The sequence below is a fragment of the Lampetra planeri genome, chromosome 13, assembly GCF_965212315.1.
Source record: "Lampetra planeri chromosome 13, kcLamPlan1.2.h2, whole genome shotgun sequence".
In the NCBI taxonomy this organism is placed as follows: Eukaryota; Metazoa; Chordata; class Hyperoartia; order Petromyzontiformes; family Petromyzontidae; genus Lampetra; species Lampetra planeri.
Genome location: NC_136119.1, coordinates 13,578,437 through 13,604,923, shown reverse-complemented (window position 1 = coordinate 13,604,923; position 26,487 = coordinate 13,578,437). Strand labels below are relative to the sequence as shown.

General features: G+C 47.8%; 1 protein-coding gene across 2 annotated transcripts; it reads right to left on the bottom strand.

The window, feature by feature from the left end:
- Window positions 1-3,539: 3,539 nt before the first annotated feature.
- Window positions 3,540-24,836, bottom strand: LOC144722096 (phosphatidylinositol 4-kinase beta-like). Of its 2 annotated transcripts, XM_078600243.1 has the most exons (13): window positions 24,710-24,824; window positions 23,017-23,122; window positions 20,825-21,832; window positions 17,134-17,364; window positions 16,374-16,601; window positions 15,968-16,095; window positions 15,752-15,856; window positions 13,818-13,941; window positions 12,449-12,562; window positions 11,830-11,981; window positions 10,348-10,480; window positions 8,602-8,722; window positions 3,540-7,490 (listed from the first exon to the last, which is right to left on the bottom strand). In XM_078600243.1, the coding sequence occupies exons 2-13, from the start codon at window positions 23,116-23,118 to the stop codon at window positions 7,309-7,311; spliced, it is 2,628 nt and encodes an 875-aa protein (XP_078456369.1). In that variant the 5' UTR covers window positions 23,119-23,122; window positions 24,710-24,824; the 3' UTR covers window positions 3,540-7,308. The 2 variants fall into 2 exon arrangements, with proteins under 2 accessions (XP_078456369.1, XP_078456370.1); XM_078600244.1 differs by lacking the exon at window positions 23,017-23,122 and having other exon boundaries at window positions 24,710-24,836.
- Window positions 24,837-26,487: the final 1,651 nt, after the last annotated feature.

Sequence of the window (26,487 nt, the reverse complement as noted above, 5' to 3'; positions counted from 1 at the left end):
ATGAGGCCCGCATGGGAAAACAGAGGAGTTTCAACCCCGTAAGGGCTCCTCAGCAGCTGTAGCAGCCACAGACTGATTCTGTATATAAACAAATGCCCATAGTATTGCGGGCAAGGGCATTGTTTATGTATGTTAAACTACTTTCGCACCGTACATAGCCAAGAACAAAAAACAAGAAGCTACATTTTAGATGTTAACATTCTCCACCTGCAAAGTCCACCACTGCCAGCATGTTGCGCAAGACAGACTGCCGCTGCTGGGTTTTGCATGGCACAGCGTGCTCTGTCCTGGGTCTGCCTGGCCGTGTGCGGGCCCTGCCTGGGCCCAGTCGTTCGCCTGCTTGGGCGGGCTTGTTCTCAGGGTTTGAGCCCAGGCACGGGCCTTCACTCGGCATCAGGCTTCCAAAGAATGAATGTATTCCTCTTTCTCTCTTTTTTTTAAGTTGTACTGTTGCTACCTCTACTGTTGATACAACATTGATGGGTCAGTATTTTACAGGATGTTAAAATTGTATTTGTAAGATGAACATGTCTGGTTAGTACCTGCTCTTTTAACAGTTTGTACAACACTGAGCTAAATGTGAAGTTTTTAAGAAAATAAAAGTAGATGTTCTTATATCGTTACTCGCAGCCTCGTGGTGAGCGTTTGTCATCCGTAAGACAGTGACTCCGGCTGCTTCAGTGTGGATTGCCATCGGGGTTTGCTGCGCACAGCCTGCAAGTGGCAAGCGAAGTCAGAAGATTCGTGCTCGTGCCCTCTTCACGAGCGTGCAGCACGGGGCAGCGTGGAGCTCACGGCCGCATTCAGTCTGTTGTGATGCCGCCTCGCTCTCCCACAAGGATGGCACAGTCGGGTTTGTTCCAATCGGGTTTAATTGTCTTTTTATATAAAACCCGATCATCTGAGATTGGGAGAAATCCGGTTTAATTGGTTCTAATTGCAGAACCGCACTTCGCCAACTTCTCAACGATGGGCTTCATCCATTCCAAGCTAAGAAACTCACTGGCGGTGCCCACGATTGTGGAGGAGAAGCTCCTCGTGTTCATCAAGACCAACCTGCCCGCCGCATTATACGACCACCCCGTGCCCGACGGCCCCGAGTACGATAGCAGCACCGACGAGGAAGCAGCCTAAGCCTTGGATCAGAGTTTCGTATTCATGAAACCAGGTTTTAATTCCCCGAAATCGGGTTTAATTGTATTAAAGAAAAAACCCGATGCCTGCCGCTGGAAAAATTGGGTTTTTTCTACCCATGCTCGCATACTCCCACAAGGATGGCACCTTGTTATTTATATTGTAATTGTTCATCCAGCAGAGCCACGCCGAGTCGCAGAACTCTTCTGCGTGAGGGTCTTGCTGCTGCTGCTGCCACATTGGCTTTTTTGTACTTCAAGGCGTTTTCAGTCAATGAGTTGTAATTACTGGCGAAACGTCGTACTCGAATTGTCAATGTTGTGGCTTGGCTCTCCAACACACCGGTGTACTGTACTAGTGACGAATTGGCACGTTCTGTTTACGTGATAAACCTTACTAGTTGGCTGTGTCGGGTGGTGGCGGGTTTAACGACACATTTACGCGATCTAACCCTAAAAAACCTCTTATGGATATTGGTCGCGAAAGTCTGCTACGTGTTAGAATGATGAGTTGTGTTTATGATGATAACAAGTGGGGAGGTAACCAGAGCACCCGCAGAAACCTCGCACCCCGCGCGGCGTGCCAACCCTCTTCGTTTGTTGACCTTCACCCGCACCTCCGATTCGCACGGTTGGCAACGTGCGGTGCGAAAGAAGTTCAGCATACGCCCACGTACAGATGGGAAACTACGGTGACGAGTCCCCCTGCTGTGTTGCCTCGTGGCTGGCCAGGGTGACGGCACCACCCCAACCCCCTCGCCCCGTGACACAGCCGTGCGCATGCCTCCCTGCTTCTTGCGCACTTCGTGCATGGCCGTGTTGTTGAACCACGTGCTCCTCGCACCCTGATCCTCTCGTGCTCGCCGTGCGTCCTTCACACAGGCAGCACTCATCCCTCACGTGCGGCCTCCAATGGGGAGGAAGAGGCGTTCAGTTGTTCTCCATGTTGGTGATGGCCATTCGGTTGTGCTGATGGTAACACCATCCGAATGCCTTTGCCGTTCGTTTTGAGTCCGATCCTTCCGTTTTTTTTTACTGTAAACTCAGTCACTAAGCTTGACTTTGCTCTAAACGTTTTTGATCATGAGACCTCCTTTGCCAGTACCAAAATATAAGAGTAGGTTTTTCCCCTTTTCTGGCAACAAAACTGAAACCTTTTTGCAAGGAATCATGTCTGAATTAATCACAATACTTGTGGTCAGAATGCAAACAAAAACACTGATAGTATATGCATTGTCCTTGAAACTGATTGGTCCACACCAGAGACAGCTTTCTTTTGAGCCTCGTCTCAAACGGTGCTAGACCAGAGGACGTCAAAAGGCGTACAAAAACGTTATTTTAGAACGTTATTCATCTAATAATTGCCGCATTATTGCCATTTTTCAACCAAAATTGCCCGAAGTGGCTGGTCGCTGCTATTTGACCGTTTTCACGGCACTTGTTGACTTATTGCTGGATTTCGTCGTGATTTTGTGGTAAAAACCCAGCACTTGCTTAATCGTCATGTTGAAAACCCGGTTTCACTTAATGTATTTGCAGAATGATGCTTTAATAGGTTGGTGTTTAATGGCAAAGCTCCCCCTAGTGGTGTGTCGATAGAACAGGTCATTTTATTGACATAAAAAAATAATTCCCATTCGCTTCTGGTTTCCCCTTCATCCAGGTCACGCACATGGCGGGGGGGGGGGGGGTCAGATATTTGTGACGATGTGCGACGTCACATCAAAATGCGCAACTTTAAATAAATATAAACACGTTCTACTTAATTAAATAGACTTTTTAATAAATGTTTTCTCCTACATCAGAGTGCAGAGGCACATTAAATACGCACTAATGACAATAGTTTAAAGCGATTTGAAGCATGTTTTATTTTGGGGGGGGGGGGGCAGAGCTTTGTGACGTCATATTTGAGGGGGGGGTCTGACTTTGTGACACCATGTGACGAGGGGGGGGGGGTCAAAAATCGTCCAAAATTGCGTGACGTCATTTATGGACGGCCCAATTTCATACCACCTTTTCATTGTTATTGCTGGATTTTGCGGTGGTTTTTCGGTAATCCTCTGCTTACATGTTAACTTTTGCAAACCAGTCTAAAGTCACGCCATAAAATGAGACTTTTAAGCTTTAAAACGGGGCTTTCAATGAAGGACGACCGCTGGTGGTAAGTTCCACCCCATGGCACTGTGGCACGTTTCTGTCTTTCATTTGATCTTCTCTTCGTCTATCTTTGCAGCGTTTTCCTTGTCGCTTTCAGGTCTCTCCTCGCTCCGTCAGCTTTCTCCATTCCTACCACGTCTCCCTTCATCTTTCTCCTTCATTGTATTCCTGTATTTAGCCCGTCTGCCATGCAAGCACACTGAACACTCATCCTTTTGCCTGGTGAAAATGGAAGACGCAACACAAGTCAACAGTTTGGTGAAAATTTTATTGTGCCTGAGTCTTGTAAAGGGTTTAACCACCATCTTTTCCGTGTGGATGTTCACAGATCAGTAGCAAGAGGTTCTCCAACTTCACACTCTGTAACCCACATCCAGTCCAGCGTCCCACATGAAACATCACCTTTCAGTTGGCAAATGTGGAACTGGGAGAGAGGGTTATGAGGCCAAGAGTTTGGCAAACACCAGTTTGTGACGCAATCCTTTTCTTCGTCACTCTGCAGGACCGTTCAAGCTTTTAGCGTCATTTGGAAATGCATTACAATCCCCCAGGACAAGTTGCATACATTTCCCGATGGCATTGACACAGCCACTCTACAGAAAATGTGGCCAAGCGCGAGGATTTTAGGAGTGCAATTTAAATCGCTTCGTGTACGTGTTGACACTGGAAGCAATCGAACGGCTGGATTTGGCCGGAGGGGGCACACCAAGTGTGAGCCCTCGGCTTTGAAATCTACCATCACAGTCCCAACCACTGACAAAACTCAACGAAGTTATAAAATTACACATCAGGGCAAGTGAAATGTTATCAACCACAGACACCATATGTCGTGACATTTTACAATATTCCTAATGCTTGTTTGCTATTGTGAACTTTTTTTCCTCATGTAAAACTAGACAATGCATATTTTAAATCATACTTGGTTACAAGAAAATACTTGTCAAATGCGAAATAACTGAACAATTGCACTTCACTATAGAATGTGCACTTTCTTCACCATTTATCAATTTTCACTAATCACCAGCAATAGGGTGGCTCCAATGATCATGCCCCTGAATGTAGTGCCCATCTTGGTGTTGCTGTGAGATCAACTCAACTCGCAAGCCCTTTGAGGGTTGATATCTCCGTCGGGATTAAATTGGTCTGAAGCGATCACACGGTCGATGCAACGGGCACCATGACAGTGGCTGGAATGGCCCCCGGCATGTGAATGTAGAATGTCCCACTGTGGTTTAGAGCGGTCAGCGACGACGAGCAGGTGCTCCATTGCATACTTCAGCACAGACACACGACGGAACTTAAAGTCATCGCACACATTTCTACAACAGAACACCCACGGGTATTCTACGTTTTCTAGACATTGCTATACGGTATAAAACTTCACGATCGTCACCGGACACGCACGCGTGCATCACATGAAAAAAGCGCCGTACACACGAATACACATCAGCTCCATAATACTGCTCAACACAAAACAATCGACTCATCAGGCCTCTCTCCTGCAGTTTCCAGTCCAGTAAACACAAACAATGAAGGGCGCTGAGAACGAATATCGAAAATAGCGGACATCGGCCAGCCTAAAGATTGTGCAATTGCATTCACGATGGCAATGAAATGAGACATTAACATTTAGAAATATGTAATCAGGTGTATAGCTGTGTTTGTCTTACCTTTAAAGCACGAGTCAATTAATGTGTATTCTAAGTGAATCTAATAACAAGTATGTAGTAACTTTTAAATCCTTGATTCTGAATAATTGTACTCACTTCAGGCATCATATGATTCCAAATGGAAACAAGCCCAAAGCGTCTCCTTTAAAAAAAGAGGAAAAACAGAATTTGCACTAATCGATTTAGAGTTGCACGTAATCACGTGGAATCAATCGGATGCGGTATAAATAGTCTGCGATTGATTACTATTCAAAAGGTAACATTCTGGGCTCTCCCACCGTCAAGGTTCTTGTGAAAGTCTCGAGCGCTTCTTTAGTTTACATCTTGACCCATACGCAGCCTGCACCCAGAGGTGAATAATCACCCAGCACGCTTCACTGCGCCGTGTGCCACCACAGCCTCCGCACGGCACTACCAGCCCCGCGGAGCTGTGGGCATGTCACCTGGCATGGCTGACGCAGTGTCGGGATCCTTGCTTAACCATTGCCCTGAGAGAATGGCACGTGGCTCATTGATTAAAGTCGGGTGTCAACGTTATTTCAGCTGTGGGACAATTAAACCGAAAATGTGGCCTTAATTCATGTGTTAGCAAATGGCAGTTTCTATTAAGATTTTGTAGAAATAGGGCCAATGTATTTGGGGTGGTAATTTCTTACATGGTATAGCTGGGCACATATAGAAAGTGGTCTGCATGTGTATCTCATTTCTATTGTTTTAATTGAACATGGAAGTCTATGAATGAAGGATAGCAGAGAACTTTGTAATTCTCACTGGTGTACGCTTAATTTGAAAATATATTAACCTTGTTCCTGGCCTTACCTCATTCCGGAATCCAGCTAATGGGGTATTGATGCCTCGTATGTTTTTGCAACTGCCTAAAAAGCCATCATTTAATGCGAAAGGACTGTCATTAACCAGCAGGTACAACTTATATGGGCATGCGTTCATTAAATGGACTGTACACATTGTAGAGCAATGACACACATGCAATTACATCCCAACGACTCGTGAACGGTTAGGAAATCTTGTCACAAATGTGATGTACACACATTACCCTTTGTAAAAGAGATATTTGACATTGCCGTATTATATATTTGTTGGTGCTTTATAGCTAGCATACGGACATCATAATTGTCAAACTAAATAGCGAACGAATTATCTATCTGTACATGTTTTTACAAAGGCTTGTTGAAGACAGGCTTGACAAAGAATATAGACGAAATCTGCAACCCAGAAAAAACGACTGGGGATGGTTAAAGTGCAGCAGGAACTACATAAACCCCATTAACAAAGCACAATGGAGGTCACTACAATTAATGCTATGTGCATGTGTGTAGCACATGCTTTTGGTACAATATTTTACTATCTGGGTTGTTAAAAGCAGCGTGCCCAATTCCTCTAGAAGCACTATCGAACAGCCTATTCATCAGGTAAGGTTATACAATTTTAGGAGATTTAATTTCTGCACAGGGAAACCGATGGGAAAATAACGCAGATCAGACAAGTCGAGAAGCACTGAGCAAGCTGAAGCTCGCCGATCTGTAAACATCCACCTGCCGATAACCCAGAGAGCAAGCAACGGTTAAAACTGGGCAACAGCAGAATCCACGAGGCAGTCTCTAGAGGATGCTAAAGTGTGAATACGATCACACACAAGCACAGTCTATTTACACATTTAGCATTTTTTTTTGTTGACAGCGGAGCTATTCCCTCCACCCAACACGGCCGTGACAGCTGCTCCTCTTCATTCAGTAGAACCTCACAGGAGGAGGACACCCAATGAGGCCCATGGGGGGGGGAGGGGGGAATGTGGCAGAGAGCTCGCGCGCAGGGGTAGGAGATGCCAGGCACGCACACATGTGCGCTCAGCGCCGCAAGATTCATTTCACAAGCGCGGGTTTTGATATAAGTTTGCGGATGATGTTTGGATCGCAATTACGTACCGAGCTGATGATATTAAACAAATGTAGGAATTCTGCAATGATTATGCCACTAATTCACATTTCTTAATGGTCCACATATTATCCGTGTACACATCCTTTATCACCATCTCCCCCTTCCGGATTCGAAATGCTACTTGGAAACTGACACATCTGTTTTCCTCTGCAAAGCAGCTCAGGGTAACCCCTTAGCAGGCAGGGGAAAGAATACACAAATTTGTTTGAGTAATTCCTGCAATAAGCAGTGTGTACCATTGTGGATGTGACCAGCAGTGGGGTAATCATGAACCCCAGACCCTCGCTGAATTTGGTTCGTGTGGTGATAGTGCCGCATGCAGCCAGGGCGAGCAGGCAGACGGAGAGAATGGAAGTCACACGCGTGCCAGGTCGACAGGCAGCGGGCGGCTGTCACATGATGCCGTTGGTGATGTACTGGAAGCCGTCGTAGAGGCGCGTGGTGAGCGAGCGCATGCTGCCCTCCACCATCTGCTCGATGGTCGACTGCAGCTGCTCCTCCGTGAGGCTCACGTGGAAGCGCTCCTTGAGCTGCCTGATGGTGCTCGCTCCGTGGAAGCACGGCAGCTGCGAGCCTGAGTGCAAAACATGCGCCACAAAACAAGGCGCGTGATGCAGGAATCAAACGCGGGTCAACGGGTTCGTAGCGCAACGCGCTAACCGCTGCACTGCCTCCCCCCCACAACATAATACAAAGACAACAGCGCACACACACGATGATAGAACAACATATAGGCACAAGACATTCTCTGTTGTGGACTCACGACTGTTGGGGAAAGTGGCGTTAGTAATCGCATATTAAGGCTGGCAATGTACAATTCCTGGCTGGCTTTATGATATTAACAATGAAAAACATATTTCTGTGCTTTCATAATTATATAACAATGTGGGTACTCATGTTGCAACATCCTTGGAATTATATTTTGCCCACTCTCAATAATCGTAGGCAAGTATCAGAGTGCACATCCATAATGACGCAACAATAACTCTTTAACGCAGCATCTAAATGCAACTCCATTTCAGGAGGCTTTATAAAAACCCTACAATAGGCTTGAATAGAAAAGGGGTGGGGGTCAGGGCGGGAGTGGGGTCAGGGCAGGGAGGGGGGCACAGAAAGAAGAAGTATTCAAACAAAGCATTACATACAACAGCATACACACACACACGTGTAAACAATGCACACAGACACAGAACAGCAAACACACGTCAGTACAGCCACAACAGGGCTCTATGCTAACCTATAGCCATTACTTTCACAATTTATAGAAGATTCATATTAAGCATTTCCACAATAATCTAACTATACACTGAGGGTGGGGTGAGGCTGACACACCACACAGTGGTAACAGCAATATGAACCTGGGTTTGAGTTCCGACTCGGGCACCTTCCTATGTAGAGTGTGGATGTTCCGCCTCTGTTCGGCATGGGTTTCCTCTGGGTTCTCTGGTTTTCCTCCCATAACTAAAACAAACCACGTGCTCATTGTTTTGGCCAAACATCCCAATGCTGAGAAATTACCTGAACATTACTCAATTGGAATTACACCAAGTTACATCTCCCTCTGCTGCGAACACTTGGCAGGACCCTCCTGAAAGATAATCTTGAGACTCCTGCGAGGTTTTCCTTGGCAAACACGCAGAATAATACACGGAAACATAACAGTGGCACGTGTGGCTGGGTCTCACCCTGCTGCATGATCTCCACAATCTGGACCACTCGCTCCATGTGCTTGCGAGCAGCAATCAGCCCCTGCAGCATGAGCAGCTTGTAATAGTTGAACATGTCACTGTCTGGTCCACCCATCACCTGCACGCACGCGCATGATAATCATACAATTATGTTTGAGGATAAACTGATAAGGGAAGTGTTGTTCTAAGGGTGGCATGGCAGACATGGGGGTGGAATGATCAAACCCAGGTCACCTTAATCTCCCTAGCACTGATGTTGACACACCACAACAGGCACTCATTTTAGGCTGAGATGATCCAGAGGATGCCTAAGCCAGGTTGTGTTATTTTGGTCCGTATCTTATTTACTGTATCTCATAGTCTTCACAGTATAGTAAGTGTATTCAAACTTAGAATATTATTCATTGAAAATGTTTGTAGGGATTTAACTTTCTATTCCATTAAATGTTAACAATTATTTATAGGGTTTGTGTGTTTCTGTTAGATTTATTTTCAATACGCTCGCAGTTAGCGGGAAATTTAAACTATCTACGCACGAGAGTTCCCTCCTATTTGTGATTAAACTTGTTTACCCAGTCCTGCTATCTGAGGTTTTGCCATAATTGTAATGAATGATTTAAGTATTATCTAAATACCTTCAGAATAACAGTATTGCTTAAAATGTAAAAGCACCAACTATCATCTGAGAAACAATGATAACAAAACAGAAAAAGTTACAAATTGCACGTAAGGAATGGAACACTAATAAAATAAAAGAGGGCAGTTGTTGTGCAGGCTGGAACAAACTCTAAAAACAATTTACCTGAAATATATCCAGACCAAGTATTAGCAACGAGCAGCAGAAAATATTGCAAGTGCCCATCACGAAACAATGAGAATCTTGCTAAGGGGCCATCCATAAATGACGTCACGCGATTTTGGACGAATATTTACCCCCCCTCGTCACTCGACGTCACAAAAAGTCAGGCCCCCCCCCCCCCTCAACTATGATGTCACAAAGCTCTGCCCCCCCCCCCCCCTCAAAACCATATTTCCATTTTGAAAATAAAACATGCTTAAAATCGCTTTAAACTATTGTCATTGTAGTGCGTATTTAATGTGGGGCTGCACTCTGATGTTGTAGGAGTGTTGTTATAACAATTAGTGTTGTTATAACAATTCTATATTTATTTAAAGTTGCGCATTTTGATGTGACGTCACATTTCTCAAATCCCCCCCCCCTCGTCACACATCATCACAAATGTCTGACCCCCCCACCCTGGTGCGTGACGTCATTTATGGACGGCCCCTAAGCCCAGGCAGAGAAGGATCCAAGAGCGCTGTGGCTCCCCCCTATGGCAGTCGAGGCCCAAGGCTTCCCTCGCAAAGCGACATGGAAAGAGGACGACGCTTGCACAGGGCGTTCATCGGAAACCCGAGGAAGATCACATAACGGGAGTGCACCTCGTGGGACGGAGAACCAGAAACATCTGAAGTCTTGTATAATCCATTACTATGTTCATAGCATGGAATAATAAAAACAAATTACTCCGCTTGCCCACGATGATACAAGAATCTAAACACACCGATGTGATGCATCAAAACACCAGGGGGTCAAATCGTTACGGTCCTACTTTTCTGTGCTCAAGACAGGCACACATGCCTACACAGGGTGATTCAGTGACATTAATGAACCACAGCATGAACGATCATAACGTAAAACTAGACTGCAGGTCATGACTCTGGCTATTCTACGAGCCTCACCTCCACAAACTCCGCGGTGAGTTTAAAGGCGGAGGTCTCAAAGCCCAGGTTGCGCGGGGAGTTCGAGAGGATGAAGCCAAAGTCGATGTGGATGATGTGCCCCTCGGAGTCGAGGAGAATGTTTCCGTTGTGCCTGCCAGCCGGCGAGAGGCACACGCCACGACGCTGAGTTATTATTCAATGGATAAAAATGTACAAAAGTAAAAATCGTCAATAATAAATCAACTGTACTGTCATTTGTCGCGCGATTTATTTTTCAAGCCATACAAGAATCTTGTGCAAGGTATGCTTTATATTACATATCGCAAAATGACTACATACATTCAAACTTCTCTAAACCGGACTCATTTGGTGGAAAGCCTGCTTCAATTTGCCATAGATTTTGATGAATCGATAATGGTGTAGATCTTTGTGGGGGAGGAGAAAGAGAAAATAACATAAAATAACATAACGTAATCGTGCTTATAAAGGTACCTTTATCTCTAAATTAGTATTTTTACAATAATGATGTAAACTAATATTTAACTACATGAGCTACAAGAGAATTTGGGAGATGTAGATATTTAATTCGGTTAGGTGAAAAATGGCAATTCAAACAAAAGAACTGCATCTTTCAGCAAAATCTTGCTTTGGCTACAATAAATATCCTGCAAGATGCACAACAATGACATCACGTACCCACAGGAATGTGAACCCACACACTGCAAATGCCACCGCCTCCCCCTTGGAGAGTGAGGGCTCTCATTACAAACGCCCGCTAACTGCGGTGCCGAGATTTAAACTCTACCAACACAGACGCCGCCAGTCCAACCGTGCCGGAGCCGTTACTAATTAACGCGTTGGAATTAACCCGCGGAGCCGTTGGTAATGTACACACAAGGTGCTTTTCCCGTGGGGACACGTGCCACCCAGAGGGTCGTTTCTCGCTTTAGATTTGAAAGTCGCCGTATTATTTGTGACTACACTGTGTGGCTGTGTAGCGTGTATGATGACTGGGGTCTAATCACATAAAAAAACACTTTATTTTTCCACTGTAGACTTCCAACAGAGTGGTATACCAGGCACCAATGACTGCACAGGAAAAAAACTATCAGTTAATTTGGCAAACTTCCAGCTCTGAGAATGAAAAACATCCGTGTGACTGTGATGCAATGAACATTACTGTCAGTGGCAGTGCTGCTGAGAGAGTGCTGCTCCTATTGCGTGGACCAGAGCCCACTTCGAGGCATCTCACAGGCAGCTCGCTGCAGGTTGCACTGCTCTGCAAGCATTCTGAATTGGCACCTTGTCTCGTGACACAACACCCAATAGAACGTTCAAGTTCAATTGGGGAAAAGTAAAAGTTAACAGAGTGCAGTGTTGACATTTCCGACCACCCTCTAAGAGTAAAAAGTGGCTAAAATGGAAAAAGAAGCTGCTGCCCACTCTTGGTGTATGCCAGCGACTCACTCGGCAGGGCGGCACACACACACGCACACGCACCTGTCCTTGACCTGCAGGATGTAGCAGATGAGGCAGTAGGCAGCACAGCTCTCCACAAAGTGGCGCTGAGCAGTGAGGAAGCCCTCCGTGTTGGGGCTGCCATGCTCCTGCAGGAAGTACTCGAGCAGCGACAGCTGGGACTGCTTCTTCACCTGCGCGCGCGGGGAGTGGCATAATAATAATTAGTAATAATTAAAATTTACAAAGTGCTCTTAAATAATCGTTCTCAGGGCGCTTTGCATGGAAAGGCGGATATATTTTAACATCGACCAAGGAGGGCAAAAGTGAGAAGGACGTTTGAAAATAACTGAGAGAAAAAGTAATTTTAAACAGATATGTTTCTGGTCGAGATTTGAAGATTTGTAGTCTCGGAAGTCCTGACCTCGAAGGGCAAGGAATTCCAGAGTTTAGGTGCCGCAAATGTAAAGGCACCGTCACCCCCAAGTGTGAAGCCTGGAGACCGTGAGCATCTTAGTGATCTTGATGGCTGAAGGAGCTCATGAATGTAGGGAGGAGCAAGTCCATTTAAGGCCTTGAATACAGATGGCAGCAGTGACTACAGGCAGCCAGTCACTGCTGAAATACAAATCTCTTCACCCGCAGGCCGGGCGTAGCTCACCTGGTGGATCGAGACGGCGTTGAGGATGGGCTCGATCATCCCGCTGTCAGCTGATGTCACCAGGATCTTATAGGGCTTCAGCCACAGCGGCACCCTCTCCTGCTCCCACACAGACTGCACAGCCAACATAGCAACATACACACACACACACGAGCAGGAATCCTTCATGACAATCACATCAGATGACAAGAAAGGTCGCAAAAATAGTCTTGAAATCAAGTGAGCCACACTTGTAAATGAGGAAACACAAACAGCTTACGAGCTATTCCTGGTAATCTCACATCAGAGTCTCTACGGATTGACATGCCTCCTGGTGTGCAGACAGATTTCATGTGTGTGATATATTTTGCCCACCTCGCTATCTGCACATAAATATGAAAATTTGGAGATTCAATTTTGAAAAAATATAATTCCCGCGAACTAAAAATCGATTCTCTGGATGCTTCTTATATTTTTAATAAAATTATCAACAAATTAACCCTGTAAGGACAAAATTACGATTAAAAAAATGTTAACTATTTGGTGGGTGCTTGGGAATGCTTCTTTGTTTTTGGTGCCATCCACCAAATTAAAATAATCACACAATGCAATCTGCAACCGCTGCGGGGTTTGGATATATTACAAAACGCACAGCACAACACGTGCTTGAATAAATCTCTGCCTTACAATAATCCCATTCCCCATTTGCCAAGGATGCCATGGATAAAGGCAAAGGAAGGATATCCGTGCATGAGTGTACCACTTTTGTATAAAGTCACCTCCCAGGTAAAAAGGATGAATGGGCAATGTTGAGTCTGTCAAGTGAGCGGTGCCACACGGTGCTTGGACCGTCTCAATGAAGCTAACCCAGCAGATGCTGAAGGCTCCCCGGTTTCTTGTCAGCAAGGCAATAAACAGATATGATCTACTGCTTATAGACCTGTATTTCATAGATGTAACATCGCCTCGTCTACAGCAGAGCTTGCAGAGTGGAATAATGCATTGCAGGGTTTCCAAAGTCATTCAACTCGTGACCCGGCAGAAGGGAGGGATGGGAGAGGGGTATCGTGCCGTTGGCTCCATTATAGCCTTGACCAAATAACTGATATCGTCATCAACACGTCGTGGCCTTGAGAATTGAGAGCTAAGGGGGTGCACATAACTCTAAATATTTACGAACTTAAATGTTTATATTTGGCAATTGAACACACGTTTTCCCTTTCATATTTCCCAAGTCAAAACCCTTTCGAATAACAATGGGACTCCCGGGGGATGCGCAAACCACAGGACTTAGGATCTATTTCTTTAGCCCCGCCCTACGGATTTCAGAGCCAGGACGCCCATGAACCCAGGAGGGCGAGCGGGGTGGAGCGACGTCAATGGCACGTACCTGAAGCTGCCGCAGGAACTGGTACGCGAGCAGCTCCTGCCGCAGGTCGTCGCCACACTTGACAATCACCGACAGCAGCTTCCAGTTGGGGAAGTGGCCGTAAGGGGAAGTTTCCCTGATACGCCTGCAAACCCAAGCAAGACCAATAGGCTTTACACACACACACAGGAAAGCACAATACAAACATCCACACAACATGCTCGAACATTTAGATGAAGTACATCAGTGCTCTTCACTAATTTTCAGAGGGGGGCACTTTCGCCATTAAGACATCAGTGTGAGGGCCGCTACACATTAGAAACCACTGGGGTTTGACAGCACAATGACGATGGGGGGTGTTTTCACTCCGTGGCCGCACAAAAGGCCACTGGGGTCCGCCAGTGGCCTGTGGGCCTTGCAATGATGAACACTGAAGTACATCATTTCAGAAATGCTGCCATCATGTAATGGTTAGCACACTGGGCATGCAGTATAGAGGTCACTGGTTCAGCTCATTCCTCTGGCACAGCTGTTGAAATCCCCGCCTCTCTCCACTCAAAAGCATAAAGGGGTACGACCACAGATGACTGGCAGGTTGCGTATGGTGGGGCAAAGTGTGGGTGGTGCCACCTCTTCCATGATGTCTGGCCAGCACGCAAGAATAGGACAACAAATATCCGTGAAAGAGCCATCTCGTGCTGCCTCTCTCGTGGAGGCCCTCCTGCCATCAGAGGCGTAAGACATTGCGGGTCTACACCTATACCTTTGTCCCTTTGCAACATTTAGAAAGCAATCAAGAACATAATGATTACACATATTGCCTAGGCTTACCCGCAGTGGAGTTTTACAACGACGTGTGCCCAAATTAAATACTAAGTTTAGCCATGTTCCCCCACGCAGACATCCGAAGCCTAAAGGAAACGGCTTAAAGTTGTGAATTACCAACAGCTACACGCAACGACAAAGTCACTACTAAAGCCAATTACGTACATTTAAATAACAAGGTTAGAAATGGATGATGCATTTCAAGTGTCAATGTGCAACCTAGAAACTTTTGCCGATTTACCTGTCATTACACACGGGATTTGCATGAAAAACAAATTCCCTCCTGCAATGCTGCCACACAAAGCAGAAGCAGAGATATCAAACTAATGCCTGTATTTATTACCTGCCGGTTGGAATGCCTTTGTCACTACTCTACATCTGCAGCTCCTGGTGGAAACTTAAATGTTAAGTTTGCAAGTTAAAAATTACAACTGTATTTAGTGAAAGCTACATCACTCTTACTGGGTGGATGATGAGGAACACACGCAAGAAAACAATTACTCCATTACTCTAAGACGACCTCCAGTGTATCTCTGCGAGCGATATACACTTCCTAAGGTCCACGATATCGGGCTGTAGTCATTACGGAGAATAGTTACGAGGGAGAAATTGTGCCCGAGGTGGCATTTCTCGGCCGTGGGCGGCGTGGCGAGTGTTTGTTTTTATTATTTTTAAAGCCAGACCACCCCACCCCCCAACCACCCACCCCCAGCTGTGCCCCACCAATGCATTTGGCGCCTGCAACACGTGCGACGCACATGTTTCTTTTAACTCCAACGAATCCTCGAGGGGACGCAATTTTACTTTGATCAGCTGTCTATGCAGATATTAGGCTTTACGGATAAGAGGATGCTGTATAGCGGAATTATATTATATTATTATTGTTAATGAGGCTCACTTGTTTTGCTCATGTGCTTATCTTAGAAACAACTTTAGGGCAGCATGGAAAAGCAGCTCACGATTATAAGAGGCTCAGCAAGTACAAAGGCTTAGCTACGAAGGGTCCGTGCGGAAACAAGGTGGGCAAAGATGCACGTGCGATGGGGGCACAACACTTGTGCCACGTGATTGCGATGCGAGTGTGGCGTGAGTGCGACGTGAGTGCGACGTGAGTGTCATGTGACCTGCACCTGACTTTCTCTTTCCAGGGCTCCTTGAGGGCAGCGGCAGAGGGGTCCTCTGGGTCTCGGCGGAATTGCGTTGCTGGAAGGTTTAGCTGCTCTGACAGGCGCCGCCTGCAATGGCAATTTGACAATGCCTCTTCGAATGCGTACACACCCATCCCATCACCATCTAAACATTGCGTCTAGTAATGAAACTGAAAGGATGAGTGGTGTGGTCGGCACCTGATGTCCCCAGCCAGGAAGTAGGCAGGCTCGGCCTTGCTGTCCAGGCTTGTGATGCTGTCCACAGAGAACTGCGAGATGGTGTCACTACTGTTGGTAGACTTGTCCGACTTGTGGATGTCAGGTTGCTGGGAATTACAATAAGAGCATTTGAAGGGCTTAATGTGGGAGAGATCAAAACTTCACGCGTGTGCATTTGTGTGCAAAGTCAGCGCAGTAAAATCCATTGCTGTTCTGTACTTCTATGCCCCATTGTCGATGCTCCTCACCTTTCCCAACCCGTACCGACCAGCGTGGCGTAATCAAACGGCACTCACGACTAACGACTTGTGCTGACCTCATCCAGCCGTGGATTCGCAAAACTGGCTGCGTGCGTGCAAATGGGGCGCAGACTCGAGCCACACACCTCCACCTGCAGGTCGGCGATGTCGTCCTGGGACCAGGCCTCCTCGTCGGGGTCGGGGTTGTGTGCCGTGAAGCTGCCGGTTCTCGGGGCCTCCCCGGCCACGAAGCAGTCGGGTAGGTTCTCCTCGGAGCGCGACACGCGGATCCGCGCCTCGGGGATGCGCGTGGGCACCGTCGACATCTCCAGGTCCTCACACTCCAGCACCTCCACGTAGATCAGGTACGGGGCCTGCCCCGACAAGCACGCACAGCGTAATCGTAATACAGCGTGAAGGTGCGGTGTGACCGCGACTGCTCGCTCGCACCGCTGCTGGTGAAGAGGGGCCTCGACTACAGCGAACTCTCGAGGGTGGCTACCACGTTGGCCAGACGCGCTGGAAGAGGTGGGCGGGCGTGCCTGCACTCGACACAAGTACGCGCGACCTGCCATTCGACAACCAGCGGTGTACCCATTTATACTGCTGGACGGACAAACTAGTGGGGATTTGACAAACTCGACCGTTGTTTCAACGGCCTCGCCGGGAGATGGAATCCAACCATGAAACCTCTCGAACCTGTGACCGATAATCCAGAATGGGTTTTGCGTGTTGCTGGGTTTTTTTTTATACAAAAAGCAACGTTAAAATGTTTTTACGTCAGTAAGCCAGAAGACTACTAAAATAAAAACACTTACAGTTAATTAGTTTAGTAGATGTTTCACGACGCCTCAACGAGACGAGCTTGTCATCGCACCATGCGAGAGCGAATCCGCGTTCGCTCACCTTGTCCTTGGAGTTGAGCACGACGGCCTGGGTGTGCGGCAGACGCACGATGTGGTGCGCGCTCACGGCCGTGGGCAGCCAGACGCGCGCGGGCAGCGACAGGTTGAGCAGCGAGAGTTCGGCGATGAGGCGCTGCGTCTTCTGCTCGCGCGTGGGCAGTGTGGCCAGCCGCTTGCCGATGGCCATCAGCGACTTGATGAACTCGCGCTCCGGGGCGAGACGGGCCGTCTGCTGCACGCGCACACAGGCCAACCAGGCAGCGCGCGCGTCATGCGGACAGCCCGGCTCAGCGCTGTCAATGGCCAATGCGCAACGCTTTAAAAATGGGTGCGCGATGATTTGGATTCAAATGGATTTCACGCCCATGGTTTAAAATATCTTATCACGTGTGTGACAACCGGTTCCTTCAAATTCATATACGGACAGTTTTTTTTCTAACTGTAGATTCCAAAGTATAGTTTTAGATGCGAAAACATGTATAACGATTAAGTACACCAATGTGCTAGTGCACCAATGCCAATGCAGTCGCACTCACAATTGTCCGATGTTCCTGTCAGACCAGCACGTCAGTCATTGTTCTATCTCGGTTTAATAGAAACGAGTTTATGACTTTGTGTAATCATCTACACAAACAGCAACAGCTCAATGAAAGAGCCAATCATTCTTTGTGGATTAAACTATTAACGCTATTTTGCGAAAGACACACAGGGCATTTTAAATGTCTTAGTCTGCAAGGAAAATCTAAACGCAGAGCTGTGGAAATAATATCTCACAGACAAAGGCAACTCATTCGCACGAGTTCACAACAAACACTTTCGCATATTTTTACGCGAGAAATGAGTGAACGATAGAATCCATTCGTTCCACTAACTTATAACAGGGAGTGTGAAGGAAACAATGTTTTTCTTATCCAAAACAAAGCTTCAACCTCATAGCCGCCGCCGTGTAAAGAGGAGCACGAGGCGGGGCTGGAGATTTTCAGCATTTCTCAAATTGCAATCACGAATCACTGGCACCATGCATTAGTGAGAGCCACATGCTCAGTGGGATGTCTACTTATAGCCAAGCTCCACATGTGGAGCCTACGGAGACACTTCTACCCTTGAGCGGATAGGGCCAGTCCATGTCATCCCCTGCTCTAACGCTTCCTCCCTTGAACCCCACACCCCAAATGTCGATAGGTGTACGAGTCACTACATGAGATAATCAAACAAGTGAAAAGCCTCTCCGTGCTTAATGCGTTTAGGGAGCAGCTCGTATTGGCAGACACGAGCCAGTGGTAGAAATTACGCATTCCTACAGCAGTGTGCAGTCTCTCTGCAAGGCACCCACCGCTGTTTAATTACTACCGAGTGTTCGTCATTTTATCGATACCGGATGGGCTGCATATTACCCTGAGCAGGATTTGAACTCATGAGCTGCCGCTTAAGAGTTAAGCACTCAGCTACAGTGCCACTTGGCGAGAGAGTAAATAAAGAGTAAATACTGTACATTAAATGTTGCAAAGTAGAGTGAATTCCCCGAGTCGAAATGGACAGTTATCATCGCGTTCGCTCCTTGCCCTGTGATGTAATTTAGAGCAGAGACACAATACCTACGATGTTTAACTATCCGATAAGGGATGTGAGATAGTGAAATTAGTTGACCTTCACCCTCGCAGCAAATAGGACTCATGGAAAATAAAGAGTACAGCGCTTTAAAAATGTCAGAGTTCAAGTCCTCGATTGCACCAATACGCCGCCGTCGGGTCTCACAGCGTGCCACACCACGGGGTCACACAGTGTGTCACACCATGGGGTCACACAGTGTGCCACACCACGGGGTCACACAGTGTGCCACACCACGGGGTCACACAGTGTGCCACACCACGGGGTCACACAGTGTGCCACACCACGGGGTCTCAGTGTGCCACACCACGGGGTCACACAGAGTGCCACACCACGGGGTCACACAGTGTGCCACACCACGGGGTCTCAGTGTGCCACACCACGGGGTCACACAGTGTGCCACACCACGGGGTCACACAGTGTGTCACACCACGGGGTCTCACAGCGTGCCACACCACGGGGTCACACAGTGTGCCACACCACGGGGTCACACAGCGTGCCACACCACGGGGTCACACAGTGTGTCACACCACGGGGTCACACAGTGTGTCACACCACGGGGTCACACAGCGTGCCACACCACGGGGTCACAGAGCGTGCCACACCACGGGGTCACACAGTGTGTCACACCACGGGGTCACACAGCGTGCCACACCACGGGGTCACACAGTGTGTCACACCACGGGGTCACACAGTATGCCACACCACGGGGTCACAGTGTGCCACACCACGAGGTCACACAGTGTGCCACGCCACGGGGTTCACCACTGATGAAAACAACGCACTTGCAATCAGTCAAGTAATTCATTTTGTGTGTTCCCACATTAACCTAACTGTGTAAATAGCCAGCACCTGTCTGTGCAGACAAACGAGTGGAAACCCGATCAATCACGTGCAGGTTACGGCCTGAAATAAAATCTATTTTGATTATCGCAAAAAAAATTACTGAGTCAGGGTTTTTTTTTTTTACAGTGCCCACCGCGGCCACATCCAGTAATGGTTGTGATTTTTTTTGGAAAAATATAAATCACGTTGCTAATTGTAGGAGCCATACCTGATATAGAATAGCAAAGGTGAGCTCAACCTATTGAGGATGAAGGTAAATCGATGGCTGTGGCCTCACACCACCCTAAGCCACGGGATACCCATGAACGTGCACAGAATTGACCATCTTTTAAGTTGCACTACACCAAGCAGGAAATCTATTCCCTTGACTATACTCTAGAAGGGAATATTTTTCTGATAAGGTGTAGCTCTGCGTGGCTATGTTATCAGTGAATTACAACTCAGTGGAAATTGTTTAATTGTCCTGTTTTATTTTGTACTTTTGATTTTCATTTTCTTTGCACAAGCTTTGTGATAGTCATGCAGTTCCCTACTATATTTCAGCCAGATTTCACCTGTAAAATAAACCGACTGCTTAAAATGGGCCCTCATCAGTATGTACATAAAATTTCATGATGATGATAAAAAGATTGGGGTTTTAAGCTCTATGCAATTTAAGATGCTGGGCATACCAACTGGACCCTTATCAAGTAACGAGAAATTGATTTGTGAATTGAATGATGGGCTACTCTTGGAAGAGGCTCTGAATGATGAATAGATGGCGAGAGCTTGGGCGGGCCTTCATCCAGCAGTGGACTGATTATGGCCGAGCATGATGAACCTGCTCAAATTTATTGACACTAAAATAACATAGACGTAGAATGCATTATAATAAAAGCATTATGAACATTATTAACGCTCAGTTGCAATAACCTTAACACATTTGGTTTAACTCAAATTATCCTAGCCGGTGCGGTGTTATGAGCACACCTGTGGACAGCATCGCATCACTCATTAAGGAAGGAGTCTGGCATCTGCAAGTGGACTTGTTTGAGCCGAGCAGCTCATTGACCCCTTCCTGCTGAAATAAATGACATTTATCTATATCTATCAGGCTTCCCCTTGACAGATTATTTCGAAATTGCACAAATAGTCAGTTTGGCCAGAACATGAATGTAAGATGTCCACAAGTGCCTCCAATGGAGAATGGCACTGCTCCACGCCGACGTGATCAATGCCACCCGCGAATCCGGCCTCACCTCGTCGTGCTGCGCCTCCACGCGGGGAATGCTGGACGTGCGGCGCAGCCCGTCGGCCTGGATGCAGCTGCTCGTGGCGTCCGACTTGGAGCGCTGGTGCGTGCGCTTGCCGGGCGACACGGCCGCGGCGCGCAGCTTGGCCCGCGCGGACGCCGCCAGCAGCTGGTGCGGCGGAGCCGACGGAGCCGGGGTGGCAGGGACCAGCTCGTCCGACAAGATGAGGCGCCGGAGCTTGGTGCCGCGCGAATGCTTCTGCCGTGACGACGGCTGCCCATCCGCCGAGTAGGCGCCCAGCAGCCAGGCGCAGCGCAGGGCGAAGTCCGGACTGCGCCGGCACCGGTGGACCAGGTACGGCTTGATGGCATCGCCGGCCTCCTCGGCGCCGTGCAGGTACATCGTCAGCAGCTGCGGCAGGTAGAAGTCGGTGGCGTCCGCAGGGAAGCTGAACAGCTTGTTGCCAAGGTAGGCCTGTACCCCCGGCTCCTTGGAGCTGTGCAAGTATGAAATCGCCATGGAGACGTCGAACAGCTTCGACTCAAAGAGGCGCAGCAGCAGCGACTGCTTCGAGGCCGAGGAGACGGCCTTGTGTTTCCGGACGCCGGGTGTAACGTGGCTGCATCCCGCATCCTTCATCTGTCCGTTGCGTGTAACAGCTGTTTCCTGTTCCTTTTTAAGGTCGAGACCTTCTGACCCGGCGATCCCATCCAAACAGTCCGAACACTCGGCGGCGTCCAAAATAAAAATGTCATCTTGCTTTTTGTCCACGCTCTGGTCGGTCTGCTTTAATTTAAGACTCTCCAGGACTTTCTGGCAGGTCTTTTCTGCCACTTCCAAGTCTATGATGGGGGGAGTGGCACTTTCAAGGATGCAGCCGAGTGAGGGCCGCGTTGCGCAGGAGGGAGCGTAGGTGTAGCCAGGATTCTCGCCGTTTGACTGCTTCACAGCCGCTTCATCGGGCTCGCCACAAACTGCGGGAACTTCGCACTCCATCCCCCCTTTGAATGTTTTCTGGAAAAAAAGGTAAGGCTAATACTCACACAATGTACAACACGTGGATATTTTTTGGCATCATTAACCAATATCCATATTTTCAATCGTGTACAAAGCAAGTATAACATCGTTTGTTAGAATGTACATTTTAAGAGAAAAATCTTACATCCGGTTTCACCTCTCTCCATAGTATGGTTTGTAAGTTCATAATAATCATTAACAAAATAAACCTAAGCATTTTTGCAATAAATACTAAAACATCTACCCATAAAGCATGCGTCTCTCCACGTACAAATACACTGGCATTTGAGTCAATACACCTTTGGACTGTTATTGAGCAGCAATTAGTTTAAACAGGAAAAGTCGAAACCAGTTTAAATGTTTGAGTCTCATTAGCAGAGTAGGTTGTTGAATAAAAGCTGGCGAGTTGCCTTGTATATTTAAATATAACAAAGTAGCACTTCATATTGCGGCTTTAAATAAGACCTGCATGTAAAGTGTGTTAACCACATTACCCAACAGGTTTAAAGTTAGAGTAACGGTTGAGCTACGAAACCTGCACCAAATTTAACAGTAATTATGTGAACAGTATTCTGGGCAGGTGCACATCACTGCACCAGAAATATATTGATTTCTAATCATAATATCCCTGTTTTGCACAGATTACTTCAGCAAAATATTAATTTGGATTGTTTCAACTGAAATAGGAATTCTGGACATGAGATTGAACGTAAGTAATCCTTGCCAAAGTGCTGAGCACTTAGGATAAGTATGTGTACACAGGGGCATGGCATCAGGTGGTCGGGTTAATCCAGCAGCAAGCAGTGCGAGATCTTCCCAGAAACACCGGTGATGTTTCCACGACCTGTCCTACACGAACGCTGAGGATGTGCCGGGATATATACTGAACATCGGCATTTAAATAATTCAAGTTAACAGCTGATAGAGAGCAAAGTACAAATGTGGCTTGGCGATGAAATCACGTGGTTAAATCGCGTACCGCTGAGTAAATCTGTAAGGAACCATTTCGAGGTAACTAATGGTGGTGCATCTCCACAGATGTCATGCGCTGTCAAGTGGACATTCTGGAATGAGTACAGTACTGGCATGTTATGAACATGGGTTTCAGCATATCCAAAATCACCCACTTGTTAAATAACATGTAACTATATTTGAAGCGACGGGTCCGATGCGCTATGAACCTGGTGCCGTGAGTTTGAGTCCAGGCCACAGCGAGCATCAGTGGGAAGTGATATCAGAGGCGGCCCTCCCTTCGCTCCCACCCCTCCCGCTTCAATTCGCATTGACCTGCATGGTGAAGTATAGTCAAAACATGCACAAGACCGATATGGCGGGGGGAGGCCTTTATCCATTGGTTAATAAAAAATTGCTGATTTTTATTTTATTTAAAATATGTAAATTAACAATATTCAAAATAATAAATTCCTACATTGCTAAATATTAAAACACACTTCAGCAGGCTACTGCTTGTCTAAAGGCCACTGAATTTCACGTTTCCTTATTTAATTAAACCAGTTAGAATGAAGCGTTGCATTCAGAAGCATATTTGAATATGTTTTATGATAACCGTTCTTATATGCAGCACAGTTTAAAGCGCCGATGACAACCCTCCACTAGCAACGCAAACGTCATACTCAGGGCATCGCAATGCCATTCCTTTGAGAGGAAATAACGCATTGGAACTCTGACCCAGTAGTGTAAAGTTTAAACCCTGACACGTCTACAGCGTAACTTTGGTACATAAAACCAAAGCGAATTGCGTGAACAGGTTTTCTGAGGAGGCAGCCTTGACCACAGGAAGCAGATTATGAATCTCGACACATGGCAATGAACCCTGTACACAAATGTGTTAATCTGAGCTTACTAATGCTTCATTTACATTCCCCGCCGCCTTATCGCTCTCTTCACGTTTTGCGGCCACCCATGGGGTACTGTGGATGTGTTGCATTTGACCCCAGCAGCAACACCGCACGTCCCACTACTGAGCAGATCAGCCGAAGTTAAGGCCCCAGCCCCACATGGCCACATACACTCATCACAATCTGCCTCCCCCCCACTGCAGCACAAGCACGGCACGCAGCGGTGTGATGCACACACACACAGCACAACACACAGCAGTGTGATGCACACACACAACACACCCACAGCACAACACACAGCACAACACACAACACAACACACAACACAGAGCACAACACAGAGCACAACACACAGCACAACACACAGCACAACACACAGCACAACACACAGCACAACACACAGCACAACACAACACACAGCACAACACACAGCACAACACAACACACAGCACAACACACAGCGGTGTGATGCACACACACAGCCCTGCAGCACAAGCACAGCACTGGGCCTTTAAATAAAATCTTTGAGATGCAGTTTGAGAATTAATCATAATTACAGCACTGTAATAATGATGGGAGCACGGCTGCTGTACTATAATCATCGCTAAGCGGAATATAAATGGCAATAGTCATCAAGCGCAGCGCCCCACCGCACTGTACGCCGTCGTGCCGCACTGTACCAAATACGCCGCACACCGCACTGTACACCGCGCACTGTACACAATATAACTTGACGGCGCTGCGCACACTGTACCACATTTATCAGCTGAGCAAGTTGCCACGGGAGCTCTGAATTCGTCTATGAAGATGCGTCTCCTTGCGCGCTGCGCACACGCGGCCCTGAAGCCGCGGGAGTCGCCTACACACACATACATACACACGTACATACACACGTACATACACACACTGTGCGTGTACACACACTGTACGTGTACACGCACTGTACGTGCTGTTGGCAAGTGATGTTGTAGATAGCTTAAGTCGTCCACAGGCACACACAAGCTCGCTCGCTCACCTCTCCCGGTGATGTCTCCTCTCTCTCCTCCTCCTCCTCGTCCCCCCGTGTCTCTACCCTCCTCTTTGTCTCTCTCACCTCCTCCTCCTCGTCTCCCCGTGTCTCTCTCCCCTACTCGTCTCCCCTCTTCCTCCCCGTGTCTCTCCCCTCCTCTCCCCCCTCTCTGCCCCCTCCCCGTCTCTCTCGCACCCCGTGCCTAACCCCCCGCGCTCATTGGCTCTCGCCGCGGCCTCCTAATTAACATCAACCAATCGGACGCCGAGAAGCGTCCACCCTCCCCCCGTCCCCCGCGGGTTAAAGCGGTCGGAAATTATACTGTGACGTCACCAACCCCTCGTCCACGTACAGAGACCACGTGACCCAACACAAAGGACTCCCCGTGTCGCCGTCGCGGGCTGTTGTTGAGCGCAAGTGACGACGGCAAGTGGCACCCTCTCGACAAAGCCGGGGGGTGGTTGTGGCCAGAACCACCACGCCCGCCCGCCTTTGTCTCCCCAATGTTGACGACTACGTGACGCACCAGGCTGAGTTGACCTCGCGGAGGCTCAGATGCGATTCAGATATTTCGTCACGGATGTTGGCCGCTAGCGGAATTAGAACTCGTGTTGTCGCCGGGTTCGTAGCGCAGAGCGACAGCCGCTACGCTCCCGCTCCCTACTCATAGACCAGCCGACAGGCTACGCCAGTGGTTCTCAACCTGATTGTGGTGGTGCTGGCCCCCCAAGAACACTGAGCCCCCCTTTCCAGCAACGTCTTCTGTCTGCTAAGCAGCAGCAGCAGCAGCGGCGAGGGCTCGTTGCTGCTGAAGTCCCCATTACTGTTTACAAGTTCAACTGCTTCCTCCACTGCCCCCCCCCCCACTAGTGAAGAGAGGGTTGACACATCCGCCCGGCGCCTGACACGCATTGCGAAGCGTGGTCACGCTGTGTGTCGTCAGTGCATTGTGTCGGCTCTGTTCCTAGCGAACATCCGAAATGTCCCTCCTGCACGATGTCCACGTCGCCACCCCTCCACCCCATAGGTCGAGAGGGACTCCTCTACTTCCGAACGAGTTGGGTTCCAGAGGTCGTCTATCCGTAAGTCAATGTGTTAGTAAGTCCAACTTTACTCCTGACGATTCTAAACATGTTGTACGGCATGTACACCAAACACGGGGAATGGCTTTGAAAGTTGTACAATCTCCTGCAGCTGTAGATGCCACTGGTTCTTCACGTTCTGCAGCTGTAGATGACACTGGTTCTTCACGTTCTGCAGATGGAGATGACACTGGTTCTTCACGTTCTGCAGCTGTAGATGACACTGGTTCTTCACGTTCTGCAGATGGAGATGACACTGGTTCTTCACGTTCTGCAGATGTAGATGCCACTGGTTCTTCACGTTCTGCAGATGTAGATGCCACTGGTTCTTCACGTTCTGCAGATGGAGATGCCACTGGTTCTTCACGTTCTGCAGCTGTAGATGCCACTGGTTCTTCACGTTCTGCAGCTGTAGATGACACTGGTTCTTCACGTTCTGCAGATGGAGATGCCACTGGTTCTTCACGTTCTGCAGATGGAGATGCCACTGGTTCTTCACGTTCTGCAGATGTAGATGCCACTGGTTCTTCACGTTCTGCAGCTGTAGATGCCACTGGTTCTTCACGTTCTGCAGATGGAGATGCCACCACCGACATCTATTGCGCGGCGGTTGAACTTACGTCCCTCGGTCCGAAAGGGCAATTGGACATGCGGACAGATTTGTTCGTATCTCTAAAAGTTCCTCAGTCGAATGTTCCTAAG